Source organism: Somniosus microcephalus, chromosome 9, assembly GCF_052327205.1.
Source record: "Somniosus microcephalus isolate GS21.2 chromosome 9, FLI_Smic_1.0, whole genome shotgun sequence".
NCBI lineage: Eukaryota > Metazoa > Chordata > Chondrichthyes > Squaliformes > Somniosidae > Somniosus > Somniosus microcephalus.
In genome coordinates this window covers 7505640-7527665 of record NC_140995.1, presented here as the reverse complement: position 1 = coordinate 7527665, position 22026 = coordinate 7505640, and the positions used below count along the sequence as shown (strand labels likewise).

The following is a 22026-nucleotide window of genomic DNA, read 5'->3' as shown; positions in this document are numbered from 1 at the left end:
CCAAGTCCAAGAAAAGGGCAGAACTCTAAATTAAAAAGGAGGACTTGACGGCGAGAGTTAGACAGGGGGGCGGGAATGGAGTGACAGAATACAGAGAAGGGCACCGAGGGCGGCCCCCTACCGAGGGCGGCCCCCTACCGAGGGCGGCCCCGACCGAGGGCTGCCTCTAACGAGGGCTGCCCCTAACGAGGGCGGCCCCGACCGAGTGCTGCCCCTAACGAGGGTGGCCCCGACCGAGTGCTGCCCCTACCGAGGGTGGCCCCGACCGAGGGCAGCCTCTAACGAGGGGGTGGGAAAAGCTCGTGCACTGGTTTGGTGACGCACGGAATGAGCCCTGAGCCAGGTCAAGAACTGGGGAACCTGGAAAAGGATTCCACTCGGGGAAAGCTGTCAACTCTTCCTTGAAGTGAGACTAATTTTATTTTGAAATTGGGGCCTATTTTCACCTATCTCATTCCTAAAATATATATAATAAATTGGTTTACAACCTGTCGCACTCCTGTTAAATATAAATGTTACTCCTGACATTTTCCTGATGGTGAGGTGATTGCCTGAAGGAAGGAAGCCCCAGTTAATAATTTAGTAATTCAGAATCCAGTTAATGGCTAACTGAATGAATAATTAATTTTATTGACTCTGATCAATTTATGAATCCAGTTTATTCAGATATTATCTTTTGTCGTAGTCTGTTCAATTGTAATTTATTATAAGAGGGCTTCGTTCAGAGATTAATTTGCTTAATCACCAAGCTAGCCCTGATTTAATGTATGGTCCATTCAATCTAGTGAGTAATTGTGTTCTCTATTGATCTGCTCTGTGATTTATTTTGGGGTAACTTGCATTGTGACTATGATTACTTGAGACAGTCTGATATTTCGGAACACCTCCGTTCAGTCCGCAAGCGTGACCCTGAGAATCTGGTCACCTGTCACTTTAATTCTCCGCCCCACTCCCACTCTGATCTCTCCATCCTCGGCCTCTGACACTGTTCCAACGAAGCTCAACGTAAGCTCGAGGAACACACCTCATCTTTCGATTGGGCACTTTACAGCCTTCTGTACTCAACATCGATTTCAACAATTTCAGGCCATAACCCCAGCCCCTATCATTTTTTTACCCCCTTATCTTCTCACATGGTAGCTGTTGATGATTCTGCCATCACCATTTACACCTCATCGAGAGCCATCTTTTGTTTCTTAACTTGTCCTTTTGCCTCGCACCATCATCCCTTTTGTCTCAATCTCTCCTGCCTTCCATCCTATCACAGACCTTCCTTTGTTCTTTCTTCCCCTCCCCCCTGCCCCTGTTTAAAAATCTCTCTTCTCTAACCTTTTCCATTTCTGACCAAGTGTCCTCGACCCGAAACGTTAACTCTGTTTCTCTCTCCTCGATGCTGCCTGACCTGCTGAGTGTTTCCAGCACTTTCTGTTGTTAAGTCTGATATTATTTCACCCAGTCCTTTATACATTACAGTACAATAGCCCATAATTTCATAGATGGTCTTGTCGATTTGACATTGACTCCACATTTATTAGTTCGATGAGTAGACTTATTGTTTGGTCAGAAGTCATTAATCTACAGTCACTAAATTAATTAAATAAAGGTAATTGGTTATATCATTCAGTTACCAAATCAAAGTCCAGTAATTTGACCCAAAAAATATTTATTTAAATTCAGTCAGCAGTTATCAATAATTCTAGTCATTACTTATTGAAACTCGTTCACTTCATTTAGTTACTTATTTAAGTCAGTTGCTACCATTTACTAGTCAACCTTAAACAGTTCAGTCAGTTCCTGTAGTACTGTGTATGGCGTTGGGCAGTATTGAGGTCCATCAGGTACGATATTTAAATTGAGGGCACTAGTTTAATTGGGATGGAAGTATCAATGTAAGGAATAATGCAGAAACCTTGACCAAGGTGGTGATCAAGTCCCTTCTGAGCCTCACCAGCATCCATGGGTAACAACACAAAGATGGAGGAGTAAAGCTTGCATTGGTGGATGGGCGTTAATCAGCTGCAGGACAAATGAAAGATTTAGTGAAAAGTGTCTGTGCACCTGCTGTGCATTATACTCCATGCCGCTGTAGGTAGGCTAACTATAAATGTCTATCGTTGTAATACTTTAACCTGTTGTTGCTAATTTATAGTGAATAGCGGTGACAAAGTAAGTTATGCTGTTATGTACTGCTGAAATCATTTACTAAAGTGGATAAAGGAAACTTTTGTTTGCTAATGTTTGGCTGTGTGGAATTGATGGGTTAGGTATGTACATTGCGCTGCAAAAACAATTGAGGTGGTAACCATGGTCGCCGTCAGAAAATGATTGACAAATGAACAAAATACAGCTGGGGCCTAAGATCAACACTGATTAGAAAAGTTTGAGAGGAGAACGAAGTGAGCTCTTGTATAGATAATTGGTATTTTTAAAATTGTTTTGTGCATCATCAGGGATGTGAATTTTTTGTAAATGTTTTGTGTTTATTAACAACAATAAACAACATGCATTTATATAGCGCCTTTAACATAGTAAAACGTCCCAGGGCGTTTCACAGGAGCGTTCTCAAACAGAATTTGACACCGAGCCACATAAGGAGACATTAGGTCAGGTGACCAAAAGCTTGATCAAAGAGGTAGGTTTTAAGGAGCGTCTTAAAGGAGGAGAGAGACGGAGAGGTTTAGGCAGGGAATTCCAGAGCTTAGGGCCTCGGCAGCTGAAGGCACGGCCGCCAATGGTGGAGCGATTAAAATCGGGGATGTGCAACAGGCCGGAATTGGAGGAGTGCAGAGATCTTGGGGGGGTGGGGGGGTGGTTGTGGGGCTGGAGGAGATTACAGAGATAGGGAGGGGCGAGGAGGCCATGGAGGGATTTGGAAACAAGGATGAGAATTTTAAAATTGAGGCGCTGCTTAACCGGGAGCCAATGTAGGGTCAGCGAGCACAGGGGTGATGGGTGAACGGGACTTGGTGCGAGTTAGGACACGGGCAGCCGAGTTTTTGATGAGCTGAAGTTGATGGAGGGTGGAAGATGAGAGGCCGGTCAGGAGCGGGTTGGAATAGTCGAGTCTGGAGGTAACAAAGGCTTGGATGAGGGTTTCAGCAGCAGATGAGCTGAGGCAAGGGTTGAGTTGGATGATGTTACGCAGGCAGTCTTGGTGATGATGCAGATATGTGGTTGGAAGCTCATCTCGGGGTCAAATACGCCACCAAGGTTACGAACAGTGTGGTTCAGCCTCAGACAGTTGCCAGGGAGAGGGATGGAGTCAGTGGCTAGGGAACGGAGTTTGTGTTGGAGAAAATTTCTGCTCATCCAGGACCGGATGTTGGACAAGCAGTCTGACAATTTAGAGACAGTGGAGGGGTGAGAAGAGGTGGTGAGGTAGAGCTGGGTGTCGTCAGCGTACATGTGGAAACTGAAGTTGTGTTTTCGGATGATGTCGCCAAGGGGCAACATGTAGATGAGAAATAGGAGGGGCCGAGGATAGATCCTTGGGGACACTAGGGGTAACGATGCAGGAGCGGGAAGAGAAGCCGTTGCAGGTGATTCTCTGGCTACAACTGGATAGATAAGAATGGAACCTGTCGAGTGCAGTCCCACCCAGCTGGACGACAGTGGAGAGGCTTTGGAGGAGGATGGAGTGGTCAACCCAGCCAAAGGCTGCAGACAGGTCGAGAAAGATGAGGAGGGATAGTTGACCTTTGTCACAGTCATGTAGGATGTCACTTGTGACTTTGATGAGACCCGTTTCGGTACAGTGGCAAGGGCGGAAAGCTGATTGGAGGGATTCAAACATGGAGTTGCGGGAAAAATGGGCACGGATTTGTGAGGCGACAACATGTTCAAGGACTCTGAAGAGGAAAGGGGGTTGGGGGTTGAAATTGTTAGATCCGTGATTCTGAGAGTATGATGTTTTCAAATAACTACACGGATGCTGTAACTTAACAATCAACAGGTGTTTACTGGAGTAGGGTAGTCTCAAGACTGGGGGTACAGAGGCATGCTCAAGGCTTATATACAGGTGTGGGCACTGCCGGTACTACAGTATACAGGAGCTGTAAAAGTAGTTCTCTCTTAAAGGTACATACACTACAATTCCTCCCCTTTTAGATTAGCAGTACCCATAATTTTCAAATAACAATTAACACTTTAACATGCACATTAAACAAAAATAGTCCATTTATAGATTCAGTCTTTGGGGCGGCTTCCTGACCCTTTCTGGATAGCGCCTTTACTGAGGTTCTTGTTCTTGGTGCGGAGGCGATTCTGGCCCCTTTTCGTCGGTTAGTTCATCAGTTTCCACTGCTACTGGTTCTGAGGTAGATGCTACCGGTATGTCGGGTTCATCCCCAGGTACTCGAGACATGGGGTTGACTCGTTCCTGTGACGCTAAGATCTGATCGACGTGGCGTCTCACAATGTTCTCCCCGACATCCACTGTGTACATTAATGGCCCCTGCCTTGTGCATATCGTTCCAGGTTGCCATTTCTCTGTTCGGTAGTCACGGGCCAAGACCGGTTGTCCTACATTGAAGCTCCTTGTCGGCTTCTCATTGATGTGCTGGAATTGTTTATCCTCAACATTTCTTCGCACATTTGGTCTGAGCAAATCCAGACGAGATCTCAACCTTCGGTTAAAGCACATCATGGCCGGGGTCTGGTTGGTAACTGCATGTGTCGCATTTCTGTAGGCTATTAGGAAATTGTCCACCTTATGCTGTAGTGGAATTTCATCGTCGCACATGGCCTTTATCGCCTTTTTAAAGGTTTGTACGAACCTCTCAGCCAATCCATTTGTGGCTGGATGATACGGGGCGGATGTGTAATGCCTTACTCCATTCCTTCTCATAAATTTCCGAAACTCTTCGGACACAAACTGTGGTCCATTATCAGAGCAAATCTGCTCTGGCAAGCCGTTCCTGGCAAATATGGTCTGTAGGACTGCAATCATTTTCTCTGTAGTGGTTGAGGACATTTTTATCACCTCAGGCCATTTCAAGTGAGCATCCACTGCTATTAAGAACATTGAGTCCATGAATGGACCAGCAAAATCAATATGCACCCGTTGCCATGGAGAGGAGGGCCACTCCCATGGGTGTAGAGGGGCATGTGGTGGTGCATTTTGGACCTTCTGGCATCCTGAGCAACTCTTGGTTAGGTCCTCGATTTGTTGATCGATCCCCGGCCACCACACATAAGCCCTAGCAAGGCTTTTCATTTTCACCCCTCCCAGATGACCTTCATGAAGCTCATTTAGCACTCTCTCCCTTAACTTGGGTGGAATCACCACTCGGGATCCACACATCACTGTCCCCTGGCATACTGACAGTTCTCTTCTGGATGAGAATGCTGGCAACAGTGAGTCGCCATGTGTTGGCCATCCCCTCACCGTCAAATCATATACCCGAGACAGTGTCGGATCATTGCGGGTCTCCTTCTCTATATCCGTGTTAGTTACTGGCAATCATTCAATTATTGACGAATAAAATATCTCGATAGGGTCCACTGCTGGTGCTTCCTCCACAGTAGGCAGTGGCAAGCGTGATAGCCCATCAGCGTTTCCATGCTGTTTCGTGCCTTTATATTCTATTTCATATTGGTTCGCCCCTAGAAACAGGGACCATCTTTGTAACCGTTGTGCAGTCATCACCGGAACGCCCTTCTTTGGATTAAAGATGGAGACAAGTGGTTGGTGGTCAGTCAGCAAGGTGAACTTCTGCCCATGCAGATAGTGGTTGAATTTTTTTACTCCCCATACTAGGCTGAGGGCCTCCCTGTCAATCTGGGCGTAGTTGCGCTCGGCTGAGGTTAGTGACCGAGACGCAAAGGCTACTGGCCTCTCCAACCCGTCTGGGAATTTGTGCGACAGCACCGCTCCAATACCATAGGGTGATGCATCACATGCCAAACGAATTGGTAGTGCTGGGTTGAAATGGGCCAACACCTCTTTTGATGTGATCAATTCTTTGCACTTCTGGAAAGCTCGTTTACGTTCGTCATTCCACTTCCATGGTACCCCTGTTTGCAGTAGGGTGTTCAGTGGGTGTAATACCGTAGACAAATTTGGCAAGAACTTATGGTAGTAGTTTACCAGCCCGAGGAACGACCTCAGTTGTGACACATTTTCCGGTGCTGAAGCCTTGACTACTGCCTCAATCTTTTCAGGGGACTTATGTAACCCCTCTTCATCGATAACGTGGCCACAATATGAGATCTGCTTCTGGAAAAACTCGCACTTGTGGCGATTAGCTTGTAGCCCATATTCCTTTAATCTAGTGAGCACCTTCTGCAGGTTGGCGAGGTGATCACTGTCATTTTCGCCCATGACCAGGATGTCGTCCAAATAATACTGGGTCGCTGGAACCCCTTGCAGGACTTGATCCATCGCCCTTTGCCAAATAGCCGGAGCCGATGCTACCCCGAACACCAGCCGGTTGTATTGGTAGAGACCTTTATGAGTGTTGATCGTGAGGTATTGTTTCGAGGCTTCTTCTACCTCCATTTGCAAGTACGCCTGGGCTAGATCAATTTTGGTGAAGCGTTTACCTCCAGATAGCGAGGCGAAAATATCCTCAATTCGTGGAAGCGGATATTGTACCGTGTGAAGGACTGGGTTCACTGTCACCTTAAAATCCCCACAGATGCGGACCTTCTTTGGTTCCCCAGGCGTATTACTCAACGACCTCTTCATTACAGGAACGATGGGTGTAGCCCACTCGCTCCAGTCTACTTTGGACAGTACTCCTGAACATTCCAACCCTTCCAGCTCTGCTTCGACGGCTGGTCTGATCGCATAAGGCACTGGTCTGGCCTTAAGAAACTTTGGGCTTGCATTTTCCTCTATTTTAATCGTTGCTGTTATGCCTTTTAGTGTTCCGAGTCCTTCCTGGAACACTTCTTTTGCGTCAGTTAGCATTTTTAACAGTCGTCCAGGTGTGACGTCGTCATCCTTTTTGGCCTCAACCTTCAGTGCCTGTATGGAATGCCAATCTAATTGTATCTTCCGGATCCATTCACGTCCTAGTAGTGGTGGTCCTCCATCTGGCAATACATATAGGTCCATTTTAGGTATTTCCTGGCCTTTGTATATCACTTTCACCCTTATTTTTCCTTTGGGGTAGACTTTTTGCCCCGTGTACGTCTTCAAGACAATCTCTGTAGCTTTCAAGGGTATGTGTGAAAATAGCCGCTTGTAGTCCCTTTGGTTTATGACTGTTAGGGCTGATCCTGTGTCCAATTCCATTTTCACTTGGACTCCATCTATCTAGAGTGTGACCCAGATAGTCTGGTGATCCTCCATTTTGGTTACCTTATGTAGTTTCAGACAACCCAGCTCCTTGCTTCCGGAGTCTGTATCACTTTTCTGTTCGTCTGAACTACTGTCCATCACCTTATGTACCTTTTTTTACTTCTCCTGTGGAGATTTCTTGCTGTTGGTTTTCTTCCCTGACCTGCAGACTCTTGCTATGTGTCCTGCTTTTCCACACTGTCTGCACACTTGGTCCTTGAATCAACAATCCTTCTGGTCGTGTGTTGTTCTGCCGCAGCGATAACACTTCCCTGTTCCATATGACATTTCATTGGTGCCATATTCTTGTGGTCTCCGTTGTATCTCTGCAGCGCCCCTTGTGGCTGCTTTGTGTGATATTGCCATGCTGAAAGCCTTGTCCAGCGCAAGATCCTTTTCTGATAGAAGCCGTTTCTGGGTTCCTTCACTTTGAAGCCCACACACAAACTTGTCCCTTAACATATCTGCTAGTCCCACTCCAAACTGGCAGTGTTTCGATAGCGTGCGCAGTTCCGCTAAGTACTCAGCATTACTTTCGTCTTTATGCTGGTTCCTTTTGTGGAACTTAAATCTTTCTGCTATCAGCAGCGGTGTGGGGTTTAAGTGGTCCTGTAGGATTTCTACTATGCTTTCAAAATTCTTATTCACGGGCTTCTCTGGGGTTATCAGGTTTCGCAGTAAGCCATAAGTTTTTGCACCCATGGAATTTAACAAAACCAGTGCTTTCCTAGCATCTGGCACTTCATTCGCCCTGCAGTACACCTCAATACGTTCCACATATGTCGCCCAATCTTCGACTTCATTGTCGAACGTAGAGATACTGCTACTCTTCGGCATCCCTGGGTGTGATTTAACTGTCAACAATGGCGTCTCCCGCGCTCTCCCTTCTTCTCCGCAGGGACAAAATGGTGTCTCCCGCGCTTCCCTTTCTTCCCGTGCTCGCCCTTCTTCTCCGCTGCGGCTTCTAAAAATGGCGTCTCCCGCGCTCTTCCTTCTCCGCGGCTCAATGGCGTCTCCCGCGCTCTCCCTTCTTCTCCCCGCGGACACTGTTCAGCCCTTGAGCCCTGGCTGCTGCTTTACCCTCTTTATCTCCGTTTTGTTTTTTCCTCGACGCCGCTTGGTTTTCAACCCCCGGCTGCGCCCTGTGCGCTTCACCCTTTCTCTTACCCCGTCGACGCTGCTCGGCTTTTTCTCTGCCGTCGGTCGCCTCCAGCCGCCGCTGTCCGGGAAGGGTCTGCGCTGTACCTGTTGTCAGTCTGTTGCTGGATCGTCGTGGCTGGGGAACCAAGCCCGGCTCTCCACAGCCTCCCCTGCGATGTTCACTCTCTGCCGGACGACTGGGCGGTTGCTCGTGGTCGACGCCCGTGCTTCTGGCCTCGACTTTCTTCCACCGCCCTCCCGGAGCGAATTCTTGAAGGGAAATGCAGAGTTGCAGGTAGATTCGAATCGACACTCGTTGCCACTGTTAGATCCGTGATTCTGAGAGTATGATGTTTTCAAATAACTACACGGATGCTGTAACTTAACAATCAACAGGTGTTTACTGGAGTAGGGTAGTCTCAAGACTGGGGGTACAGAGGCATGCTCAAGGCTTATATACAGGTGTGGTCACTGCCGGTACTACAGTATACAGGAGCTGTAAAAGTAGTTCTCTCTTAAAGGTACATACACTACAGAAATGTATTTTTTTTTTCATTTTATCACTCCAGCCATCCTATGGCCGCTCCAATAAAATTGCATTTTTCTGCCAATTAATACTGAAATGTGTGCTGATTAATGTTGATCTGCGCTCACTGAGAAATGATTTAAGGCTGTCCAAACTGTAGTCATCTGGCAGAAAGAGATTTTCACCCTGTCAGTCTGGGCAGGATTTGAATTCTGGCCCCAGATATGACAAACTGTATCATAGAAATTTATACCACAGAAGGAGGCCATTCGGCCCATCGTGTCTGTGCCGGTCGACAAAGAGCTCTCCACCCGAATCCCACTTTCCAGCTCTTGGTCCGTAGCCCTGTAGGTTACGGCACTTCAAGTGCACGTCCAAGTACTTTTTAAATGTGATGAGGGTCTCTGCCTCTACCACCCTTTCAGGCAGTGAGTTCCAGACCCCCACCACACCCTGGGTGAAATTTTTTTTCCTCAAATCCCCTCTAAACCTTCGACCAATTACTTTAAATCTATGTCCCCTGGTTATTGACCCTTCTGCTAAGGGAAGTAGGTCCTTCCTATCCACTCTATCTAGGCCCCTCATGATTTCATACACCTCGTACTCCTCTCGGCCTCCTCTGTTCCAAAGCAAACAACCCCAGCCTATCCAATCTTTCCTCATAGCTAAAATTCCCCAGCCCAGGCAACATCCTCGTAAATCTCCTCTGCACCCTCTCTAGTGCAATCACATCCTTCCTGTAATGTGGTGACCAGAACTGTACGCAGTACTCTAGCTGCGGCCTAACTAGTGTTTTATACAGTTCAAGCATAACCTCCCTGCTCTTATAGTCTATGCCTCGGTTAATAAAGGAAAGTATCCCGTATGCCTTCTTAACCACCTTATCTACCTGTCCTGCTACCTTCAGGGATCTGTGGACATGCACTCCAAGGTCCCTCTACACTACTCAGTGTCCTACCATTTATTGTGTATTCCCTTGCCTTGTTAGCCCTCCCCAAATGTATTACCTCACACTTCTCCAGATTGAATTCCATTTGCCACTGTTCTGCCCACCTGACTAGTCCATTGATCTCTTCCTGCGGTCCGCAGCTTTCTTCTTCATTATCAAACACACGGTACTAATTTGGTGTCATCAGTCCTGGCAACTATTGCAATTTAATTGAGAGGATTTAGTAAACTGAAACTACAAGGAAAGTTGGTAAACAAACCACTAAAGCTGAATCCGTTAAACTTGTTTTCTATATTTAAGAATTAAAACGGGGGGAGGGTGGGAGGGGGAGAAAAAAGAAAACAACTTTCCATTTAAGAAAGAAGAGTTTGGTTGCTGTTCAGAAATAAACGTGTTTATTTTCAAATAAGGTTTGGACCTGGGGCTGTCTTCCTGTCTCCGAGTCAGGCCATTTTTTTGGTTAAGTTGCTCCTAATCGCTGAATAATCTGAGTGTCTCCGTCCTTGGTATGGAGAAGATTTCAGGCTTTCAAACTGTACAAATTGACTGACTTCAGAACAAATGATTTGATCTATTTCAGGTTTCTGGTGTTCCTGACTTACCAGACGTACTATGAATACCCACTGACCACCTACTTGGAGTATCCAATCCTAATTGCACAAGGTAACCAATTATTTGAAAGCTACTAGAATGACAAACCAAGGTGGGAGGGAAGAGGAAGGAACTGTCCTGCTGTTGTCTTTGAGTAAAAGTTAAAATAGGATCCCTCCCGGTGGATTCTGGGATAAGAGGAGATGGCCCCAGTTGAAAAGTTCGCACCCTCGGAGAGCTGGCGGGTTAAATGGCAGCCCTCTCGACTCTCATTTCTATGATTAGTGCATAAGTGCAGTAGGCAGTGTACCACTAATCTCTACAGGCTGTCGGGCTCCTTGGCCTATGCTGAGTGAGCTGTACCGTGTTTGGGGTGCTTCGATTAACTTCAGTGTTCTGGGATAGAGAAAGAAAAGGAATCTCCTAACGTCCTGTGACTAACCACTGTCCAGTGACCCCCTGCTGCACAGTGTACCTGTATGGATGTGCATGGATTGGGCTCCATTAATGAGCTACCGGATGCTTGCCAGCGTCTGGGCTGTCATGTCCTAAAAGGAGCTCGCAACTTGGGAGGAAATCGGGAAAACTTTTTTAATGGTTAAATATATATAATACATAATCTTATGATCTTCAAGATGTGATCCAAAATGTACTTAAAAAGCCAAATACAGGAAATCTCTCTTAACCGGTTCAGGTAAGTTTTACTATATACAGTAGTAGTGGCCGTGTAACCGGGACTCCTGCACAAGTGCTGTGTAACCGGGGTTCCTGCACCTGTGGCCGTGTAACCGGGGTTCCTGCACAAGTGCTGTGTAACCGGGGCTCCTGCACCTGTGGCCGTGTACGGGGCTCTCGTACCTTGGTAAGTATACCCCTCTGTAATCCGGACTTTTTGATCAACCGGCACCACGCCGGTCCCGGATAAAAAAGCGTTTCCTGTAAATCCCTTAGCTCCTACATAGTGGCCCAACATTTGCGATCGGAGGCTTCTCGCGGGTGGACGCCTCCAACCTGTAAAAATTCTACGCATTTACCTGGTGGCCCGGGAGATACGGAGCCTTGTGATCCTGGGCCTCTCCGGGTCCGTGCGGGCAGAGCCCCACGTACTCCGAGGGCGCAGGCGGTTCGCAAGCGCCCCTGGAATCACGTGGACTGGCCCAACCAATAAAAGAAGAGAATCCCCATTCATACCTATAGGAGTTCCGTACGTACAGAATCCCCATAAGTATGAATGGGGATCACTTAAAAAATACATTAAATAATTTTTTTTTAATTACATATATAAAATTAATTAAAATGGCATTCAATTAAATATTTTAAACATTTAATTTTTTGAATTTTTTAATATATTTTAACGGAGCTAAAAATAAACTTACCTTATTGGACAGGGTTTTTAATGTATCAGTGAGTGATAAAATTTTATTTTTCTATTTTTTAAAACTCTTATGCTGGTAAAAGCAGGCCTTACGCCTGTTCTTCCCAGGTGTAAGAACTTCACAGGCGTTCAGCGGGCGGAAGTTGGGCAAATAGCGCGACTCTCCCCGGGGATGCAGAGGATCTGTCGAGAAGATTCTTGATAGGTCGCGAGTGCCGGGTTTCAGCGCGCGCCTAAACCCGAAGCTTGCGCGGTCCCTACGGGCACGTACGCACCTCACACGCACCCATGGGGGGTCGCAAAATACGGCCCATTATCTCTTTAGAAGTTCTGTTAGCACGTTACCAATGTTTAGTGGCTGAAAGGCAGTACAATATTGTAATAGCACAAATGCAACAAATCTAGCAGAGATTTAAAAAAAAATGTTCATGCCTGTAGAAAATACTAGAAATGGACAGCAGGCCAGTCAGCATCTGAAAGATTAAAAAATGGTTAATGTTCCAGGTGGGGCCCTTTGACCAGAATTGAGATTTTTACATAGAAACATAGAAGATAGGAGCAGGAGTAGGCCGTTCGGCCCCTCGAGCCTGCTCCGCCATTTAATGAGATCATGGCTGATCATCCAAATTCAGTACCCTGTCCCTGCCTTCTCCCCATATCCCTTGATCCCTTTAGCCTTAAGAAATATATCTAACTCCTTCTTGAATATATTTAATGAATTGGCTTCAACTGCCTTCTGTGGTAGAGAATTCCACAGGTTCACCACTCTCTGGGTGAAGAAATTCCTCCTCATCTCTGTCCTAAATGGCTTACCCCTTATCCTTAGACTGTGACCCCTGGTTCTGGACTCCCCCGCCATCGGGAACATCCTTCCTGCATCTAGTCTGTCTAGTCCTGTTCGAATTTTATAAGTTTCAATGAGATCCCCTCTCATTCTTCTAAACTCCAGCGAGTATAAGCCCAATCGACCCAATCTCTCCTCATACGTCATTCCGGCCATCCCAGGTATCGGTCTGCTTCTTGTCGGTTGGATTCATGGGAATCAAAATTTTAACTCACGATTCGATTAACTTCTGTGAAGAAAGCCAATTGTGCACCTGTGTCATGTTTGTAGCGTATATCACTAACGCTGCTGTCCTTTATTTTTGCAGATGTTATTCTCTTGATGTGTGTTCTCTTTTACAATGGAAACATTGGGACATCTTTACCCTACGCATTACTGTATCCTTGAAATTTAATTCTAAATAAGGGATCATTTTGCAACTCACCTTTTAAAAAAATTAATTGTAGCGTTGGTTTTGTGAATCATTTTACCTGCTGGTAAATCCACTAATTGTGTTGTGTATGATTTTAAAAAGAAAACAGGTATATAAGTGGGACAACAGAAAACGCTGGAAAAACTCAGCGGCCAGGCAGCATCTGTGGAGAGAGAAACAGAGTTAACGTTTTTCCAGCGTTTTCTGTTGTTATTTCGGATTTCCAGCATCCGCAGTATTTTGCTATCGTACATAAGTGGGACAGCAGGTGGGTGGGCACCCTGCTTTGGTCGATTGAAATTTAGTGCCAGGATTAGGTGGGACATAGCGTCTTGCCTGTAATCTCCTATATACTTCATTCTGACCCCAAGCAAGGTTGCTGTGAGCAGAGGCCAGTGAAAGATCGAAGTGAATGTCACCTCTGGACTACTCTTGTGCACCTCCTCATGGCCAGTCTCAGAGTGGCATCAGGAGGGCTGGGCGTAGACGAGCCTGAGCACCATTGGCCGTAATTGTGCATGAAGACTGAACTGAGGGAAAAGGGAGAAAGTAATATTAGCATCACAAAAAAAGTACGTTGATTATTGCATATCTCGGGGTTTGGGTGAGTATTCACTCACCCTCTGAAGGTTTGCTCTTGCAGTTTGATATTTGAATTCCTGAATATGCTACAACCTTGCAACATATTCCTAAATTCCTATTGTGCCATATTTACAGGACTAAGATATTACGGCGACTGATAGCAGCAAGTGGGGATGATTGAGATGCAACTGTAGTTTGTGTCAAAAATCCATTTCCTTCTTCAGTCAGTTACTGCAACAAAATAAGCGACAGCATTATTTCCTGCACCAGGAAGTTAAGCCATAGCTAGATGTACTGGAAATTATACTTGTAGAGTGGGAAGAGCAACTAGAGGGAGGGAAGGTTTTGACCCTTCCAGAGCCGAATAGCACAATAACTGTTTAGTTGTAACAGAAATTCGCTCTTTAGAAATTGGTCTGGAGAATAAGGGCTGGATTTTCATTGAGGAGCCGGGTAGGAGGCGGGACTGCAACTTTCGGGGTTGTAGTCCCGCCTCCATCGGGTTCTAGCCAACCCATGTGATTTTGACTTGATTGACCTTGTTGAGCTCGCCCAGCGGGCTCAGCAGGCCAATTAAGGGCCACCCGGCAACAGGTGACGTCACAGATTGACATTTCATCTATCAAGACCTTTTGACAGATGAAATATCAGCGTTTCGAGCTGTTTGAAGCTGTCAAACACTGACAATCTGTACTCCAGGTTAATTCCTTCCTCTCAGGCTGATTTGGAGATCTCTCCGGAACAGAAAGCTGAATGCTGCAACTTTTGACAGCTCGCAGCCATTCTGCTTTCTGTGCCGGTGAGATGAGGGACTCCCGAGACCTGAAGGAAGGAAGGCTGTAAAGGTAAGTAAAGGTAATTAAACTTCTTTAAACACTTTACACACACCAAACACACTTACCTTTGCACTCATGCACCCATCACTCACCTGAACACTGGACATCTCGACCCCTCCAAGCCCTTCATCCCGACGGTCCGCCTCCTCTAACTTGGCGTGGTTTGGAGCCTTCGGGAATCCCACACTTCAACATTAAAAATAGGGATTAGGCTAAAAACTGCCTGTTAACAGGCAGTTAATTGGCACTAATCCCCTTCTTGCCTCAGGGAGGCGGGTCCCAGTGCGGGGCGGGTACCCGCCTCCTTTGAAACTGGCATGGAGGCGGGTTGGGTGCAGGATGGGGTCGGGACCCCCGATTTCGGGATTTTAACCCCCCACACACCTCCAATCCCGCCTCCACGGCCCAATGAAAATCCTGTCCATAGCGTCTCGTGCCTTTGATACAGAGGTTCGTGGGTTTAAACCCCACTTGAACACAATGATTCAGGCTGACCTTTGAGTGGAGTACTGAGTGAGTGCCGCATTGTCGGAGGTGCTGTCTGTCCAATGAGTCCCTGTCTGCCATTCAGGTGGACGTGAAAGTTCCCATGGTGCTATTCGGAGAAGAATTGGCTAACACCAGATGAGTTCATACTTCAACTAAAACCACCAAAACATATAAACTTGTCATTGACCTTATTTGCTGTTTGTGGGATCTTGCTGTGTGAAAATTGACTGCTGCATTTGCCTACAAAACAACAGTAACTGTACTTCAGGGCTATTTTATTGGCTGTTAAACGCTCTGGGGAGTCCTGAGGATGTGAAAGGTGTTTTATAAATGCCAGTTTGTTCGATGTTTTCTTTTTATGGAAATATTACTATTAGTGCATAAATGTGACAATCCCTGAACTTCCGATCGGAGGCTGCTTGCAGGCGAATACCTCCGATCAGAAAAAATTCTACGAATTTACCTGCTGGTCCTGTAGGCTTCCGATCCTGGGCCTCTCCTCTTGGAGACGCGCAGAGGCCCGCGTATCCCGGGGGCGCAGGCGGTTCGCAATCGTCCCCAGGATCACGTGGGCCAGGCGAACCAATGAAAGAAGGGAATCCCCATTCATACATTTGACAATTCCGTACGCACAGAACTGTCAAATGTATGAATGGGAATGACTGCAAAAATGCACCAACACACTGAAATAAATAAAGGAAAACCATTACATATTTAATTTTATATTTTAATTAATTTTATATATGTTAAACAAAAATGTAATTTTTGGAAAAAAAATTAATATGTTTTAACAGGGCTTAATACAACCTTACCTTATTGGACGGGGTTTTTAATTTGTAAGTGAGTGATAAAATCTTATTTTTTTTATTTTTAAAAAACTCTTAAACTGGTAAAAGCCGGCCTTATGTCTGCTTTCACCAGGCGTAAGAATTCCACGGCCTTTCAGCGGGCGGAAGTTGAGCAAATAGCACAACTCCCCACCCGCAGAGACCCATTTCTTGGGCATGTGTTGGATCTGCCAAGAGAATTCTTGACAGATCACAAGTTCCGGGTTTCAGCGCGTGCGCTTCGCCTGCCTAAACCCGGAACTTGCGCGGCCCCTACGGGCGCGTACACACCAGGTGCGCACCTGTGGGGGTCGGAAATTCAGGGCCATAATCATGTTGCAATAACAGTAATGTTACTCAAAAATTTTGGAGAGGAGGCTATTGGACTGCCTCTGATCATTTTAACTATACGTTGCTCCAATTGAAATTTTTAGCATGTGCTGGATACCTTCAGTTACTATACAAAATGTTAGTATGAGCATTCCATGCTCAGGTAAGGAGTTCCATAATCTGGAAAATCTGCACAATGGTTCAGAACTGAGTCAGAACAGTGGGGATATAGGAAAGAGGGATAAGAAAGTAGGGCAAAGCATTTGGAGGAAGAAGAGTGGGAAGTTCATAGTACAGGCAGACTATCCTTTATCCGAACTTCCGAAAACCTCTAAAAACCGAAAGTTTTTTCGTTCAGCGTAAGTCGTGCGCACGACATGACCAGAGTGGCGCACGACTTACGCTGAGCAGGGCAGAGGGTCACAGAGTTCCCTCCTGGGTAGGAGATTGCAGGCTGAGCCGGGCAGTGTGAAGGAGGTACCGGGAGAGTGAACCCAACAATACAGCGGCCCGTCCGACAGCTGCAGTGGCCTGTCCGATATTCTTTTCTCCTCCCCCCGACCCCCGACACCCCCGCCGACCCCGACACCCCCGCCGACCCCCACCCCCGACAAATTTCCCAGTCTTATAAAATACCTTCTGAAATCCGAAAAATTCCGAAAACCGAAACTCAGCTGGTCCCAAGGCTTTCGGATAAGGGATAGTGTACCTGTATTAATAAAAGAGTATGAGAAAGTTTCTATGCTCTTTCTTTGTCATAATCTAACGGTTAGAGGTGGACTGGCTGTCGGACAACGAGCCTTCACTTGTGTTCTGTCCAGCAATGAACGAGACGAGCTGCTCCTCCAACACGAGAGGAGTATTCAGTTCGTGATTGGAGTCGTGCTTTATTGATTTGTGGTTGGCGCACAAATTTTGTTTTTCCACAAAGCAGTACCTTGGTTTTAGCAAATGGGGAGGCTGAACGGTACAGTGGTGTTGTGGTTATGCTACTGGATGAGTAACTCCGTAACTAATAATCCCGAGAACGAGAGTTCAAATCCCACCATGGCAGTTTGTGAATTTGAATTCAGTTTTTAAAAAGCAAAAAAATCCAGAAATAAAATGCTGGTACCAGTAAAGGTGGCCATAATGATGTTGTACTGTAAAAACTCAACTGGTTCATTAATGTCTTTTAGGAAAGGAAACCCACCATCCTTACCCGATTGGCCTGTACGTAAATCCAGCCCCACACCATTTAACTACCTTCTGAAGAGGCCTTGGGGATGGGCGATGGGCGATGTATGCCGGCCTCGCCGGTGACACCCGCATCCCGAGAATTAATTGAAAAAAAATCTACCCATCAGATTCCTGGTGATAACTTGTTCAGAAGTACATGTGCCCGACCCTGTCATAGAGATTTACAGCACAGAAGGAGGCCATTCCGCCCATCCTGTCCGTGCCGGTCGACAAAGAGCCGCCAAGCCTAACCCCACTTTCCACACTTGGTCCGTAGCCCTGTAGGTTACGGCACTTCAAGTGCATATCCAAGTACTTTTTAAATGTGACAAGGGTTTCTGCCTCTCCCACCCTTTCAGGCAGTGAGTTCCAGACCCCCACCACCCTCTGGGTGAAAACATTTCTTCTCAAATCCCCTCTAAACCTCCGACCAATTACTTTAAATCTCTGCCCCCTGGTTATTGACCTCTCTGCTAAGGGAAATAGATCCTTCCTATCCACTCTATCTAGGCCCCTCATAATTGTATACACCTCAATTAGGTCTCCCCTCAGCCTCCTCTATTCCAAAGAAAACAACCCCAGCCTATCCAATCTTTCCTCATAGCTAAAATTCTCCTGTCCAGGTAACATCCTCGTAAATCTCCTCTACACCCCTTCTAGTGCAATCACATCTTTCCTGTAATGTGGTGACCAGAACAGCACGCAGTATTCTAGCTGTGGCCTAACTAGTGTTTTATACAGTTCAAGCATAACCTCCCTGCTCTTATACTCTATGCCTCGGCTAATAAAGGCAAGTATCCCGTATGCCTTCTTAATCACCTTATCTACCTGTCCTGCTACCGTCAGGGATCTGTGGACATGCACTCCAAGGTCCCTCTGATCCTCTGCACTTCAGTGTCCTACCATTTAATGTGTATTCCCATTCCTTGTTAGCCCTCCCCAAATGCATTCACAGAATCACAGAAACCTCACAGTGCAGATAGAGGCCATTTCGGCCCATCGAGCCTGCACCGACACATATCCCACCCGATCCCCGTAACCCCTACACCAACACATATCCCACCCTATCCCCGTAACCCCACGTATTTAATCCCCCTAACACTAAGGGTCAATTTATCATAGCCAATCAACCTAACCCGCACATCTTTGGACTGTGGGAGGAAACCGGAGCACCCGGAGGAAACCCACGCAAACACGGGGAGAATGTGCAAACTCCACACAGACAGTCACCCGAGGCCGGATTCGAACCCGGGTCCCTGGCGCTGTGAGGCAACAGTGCTAACCACTATTACCTCACACTTCTCCAGATTGAATTCCATTTGCCACTGTTCTGCCCACCTGACCAGTCCATTGATACCTTCCTGCGGTCCACAGCTTCCTTCTTCAGTATCTACCACACGGCCAATTTTTGTATCGCCTGCAAACATCTTAAAGGGATGTCAAAGAAGATGTCCAAGACAATGACAGACGACTCATCAAAATAGTTAAGACAAGAGTTCAAAAGATAAGCGTGGAATATCTGCAATCATGAATTAGTCCGTTACGTTCAAGCTGATAATTTGAGAGTTAATAAGCAGCTTCCATAACTTTAGAAAGCACAATATCACCTTTAGTATGGAATGTCATAGAAAGTAAGGGCAATATAATTGAGTACTAAAGAAATACAAATGCACATAACTGAAAGATTTAATTCAAAGTATTGTAAAAGAATGATGCTGTTAAGCATGACTAAACCTATTGTGTTTGGAAAAAAAAAGTGCTTTTGTTGTTTAGAGATGGTCAAATAATTTTCACTGTAATTTTCTTGCATGCAAAATATATTTGACTTGCATTCTGTTTTTAGTTTCTACCTTAACGGCATTCAGATTTGTCATTGGTTGGCGTCTCTTAACAATCCATAAGTTAATTATAGACTTGGCTATGGTAAGTATTCCATTAAGCAACTTGTATTTGTGGATGATGTTTTACCTTAACCTGTAACATGCTGCTGATGAACAGACAACAGTCGGAGTCTGCCACATGTAGTAATGGACTGACTAGTGCACCAGAACCCAAGCGATCTCATTTGTAATACTAATGGCGAGGGACAACTGACCTTTTTGGGTACCGAATTTCTTTGGCTTTCCTATAAGCTTGTTTTTGTCATTACATGTCTTCCAGCTAGAAGAACAAAGTAGTTTAGCCTGTAGCTAGTTTAGCTTGTAGCTAGTTTAGCCTGTAGAAATGCTGTGATGACGGCCAGTTGTACTTGTAACTGGCTGAATGGGGGTAAGATTGAATTGGAGCACAGCTTGAATGCCCATTTTATCTGCCTGGCACTCAGCTGGAATATCATTTCAGCGGTTTGGTTGTGAATTGAAGGAATTGAAGGCATCTGGTATGATACGGGGCTGCCACTTGTGAAGAGATTCTCTATGAGCAGAGGGAATATACTGGATTGGGTATATATGTGTTCATTTCTAATACAATGCTTTGTTTAAGTAATATTTTTTTTTTAAATCCATGGCGAGTCACCTTCAATAATTATTTTTTCAAACCATGTAATCTTGTTTTAAGGAAACCTGCCAGGAATAGGTAAGTTGCTTGGCTGCAGATATATAGAAGTGACAGGTCACGACCTATCGACACTGGTGCATAATGGTCTTGATTAACATTGAATGCTGGCACCAGGTAACGCCTCACTGTTCTTCTGAAACTTGGAGTGGCTCTGTGCGCACGTGAACGTGTTGCACCGTGCAGACACATGCAGTTGTTCGCGTCCTGGGATTTTGGAGGAAGCGACAGCTCCTCGTGCGTGGCTCGAGTATAATCTGGCCGCACGCGTTGTTCGCACTGCTCTGATTCATCCAGCCGAAGGACTCAGGAAATCGCTGGGTAGTTTTGATCCCGAGTGCATTGTTGGTTTCAGTGTTGCCCCCCTGGTTTTGACAACCTTGTTGCATCGGCAGATTATTTGCGTGTGTGGATCTCGGTGGTGGCAGTGCAGCCAAACCAAACGGCGATTCTGCGGCTCCGTATTGTAATTCTTGCGTGGGGCTTATGCTGCTACATGTTCAAATTTAATGCAGAATTTCTAGTGTAATACCATTATTATTCCTGAAGGCAGAACTGTATTTATTGGCCCAGATATTCCGATGCCTACGGGTGGGTACGGGCTGTGTACACACCCGTAGGGACATCGGAAATGCCGGTTTCAGGAATGCACAGCGCATGTGCTGGAAACCGGCATTTCCGATCTGTGAAGAAAGCTCTTGACTGATCCTCCGGTTGCCTGGGAGAAGGGCCTCTGCGGGGGGAGTGTTCCGCTTTTTGGAGACCCTCTGCCCGCAGAAACCCTTACAATTCTTATCCTGGTAAAAGCGTAATGCCGGCTTTTACCAGGATAAGAGTTCAAAAAAGTTAAAAAATATATATTTTTTCACTGATTTATCATTTAAAAATACTTTTTAAAAAAGGTATGTTTATTTTTAGCCCTGTCAAAAAATTTAATTTATTGTAATTTCAAGTCATTTTAAAAATGTGATTGGAAAAAAAAAATGTATTTAAAGTTTTTCTATGTTTTTGGGGTGATCTCCATTCATATATTTGACAGGTCTTCCTGTCAAGTGTATGAAGGGAGATTCCCTCCTGTGATTGGCTCCCCATGGCCCACGTGATCCCAGGGACGCTGCGAACTACCTGCGCCCCTGGGATACGTGGGCCCTGCACACCGGCAGTTTGGAGAGGCCCAGCAGCGGAAGCGTGTGCGTCCCGGGAGCCCTCGGGTAAGGGCGTAGATTTTTCCAGAATATATGGAAAATACGAGCCATTGCCTTTTTGGTTTGAGATTATGGAGAAGGAGAAAAGAGTACCGGCAATATGTTGCAAAAAGCCCGGCAGGGAACTGGCCCAACATGAGCTAAGAGATCCCACGGCACTATTTTGAAGAAAAGCAGGGGCGTTATCCCCGGTGTCCTGGCCAATATTGATCCCTCAACCAACATAACAAAAAAAACAGATTATCTGGTCTTTATCTCACTGCTGTTTGTGGGAGCTTGCTGTGCGCAAATTGGCTGCCGCGTTTCCTACATTACAACAGTGATTTACACTAATTAAGTACAAAAGTACTTAATTGCCAGTTAAGCACTTTGGGACGTCTTGTGGTTGTGAAAGGTGTTGTATAAACGTGCGTCTGTCTTTGTAGTAGAGGCTACTGATAATGACTAGAAATTTCAAAATAAAGTATCTAAATTGCCCTATCTGCGTCCCACGTGCGACATCGGATAGCGAGCAGCTGTCATAATGAAGACTGATTCTTTAACACTTTTTTAAAGAGTGAGAATCCCTTAAAAAGAGATTTTTGTTGTTGAAAGTTTAACGTTTCTGTTTGACCATCTCTTGATGCCTCACGTTTGGGAAGTTTAGGAAATGCAGAACAAATCTCAGTCTTTGTGCTGTGTAACAGCTGCCAATGTTTGTGGAGATCTTGAGTTCTGCTCTCTAGAAAGGGCAGAATCAGCACCGTTTGTCTGGGAGACCAAAGATGATGGAGAGTTTGGCACTCCTTAGTAACAGGGAGGAGCTAATAGCGGAGGGAGATTGAGCGGTCCTCACCAAACATGTTGCTGTACTCGTGCTTTGTT

General features: G+C 45.9%; 1 protein-coding gene across 3 annotated transcripts in view; it reads left to right on the top strand.

The window, feature by feature from the left end:
• slc66a3 (solute carrier family 66 member 3) overlaps nt 1–22026 on the top strand; it is a 50262-nt gene that overhangs the window by 15603 nt on the left and 12633 nt on the right. For 2 of the 3 annotated variants that reach the window (XR_015079466.1, XM_085996311.1), the window contains exons 2-4: nt 10481–10563; nt 13018–13087; nt 19270–19327. Coding sequence is in view for 2 of the 3 variants with exons in the window: in XM_085996311.1 (XP_085852437.1) it covers nt 10481–10563; nt 13018–13087; nt 19270–19327 (211 nt within the window). In the remaining variant the exon portion in view is untranslated. Of the gene's footprint in view, nt 1–1873; nt 2090–10480; nt 10564–13017; nt 13088–19269; nt 19328–22026 lie in introns of those variants that run through there. The other variant, XM_085996312.1, reaches the window with a different exon arrangement.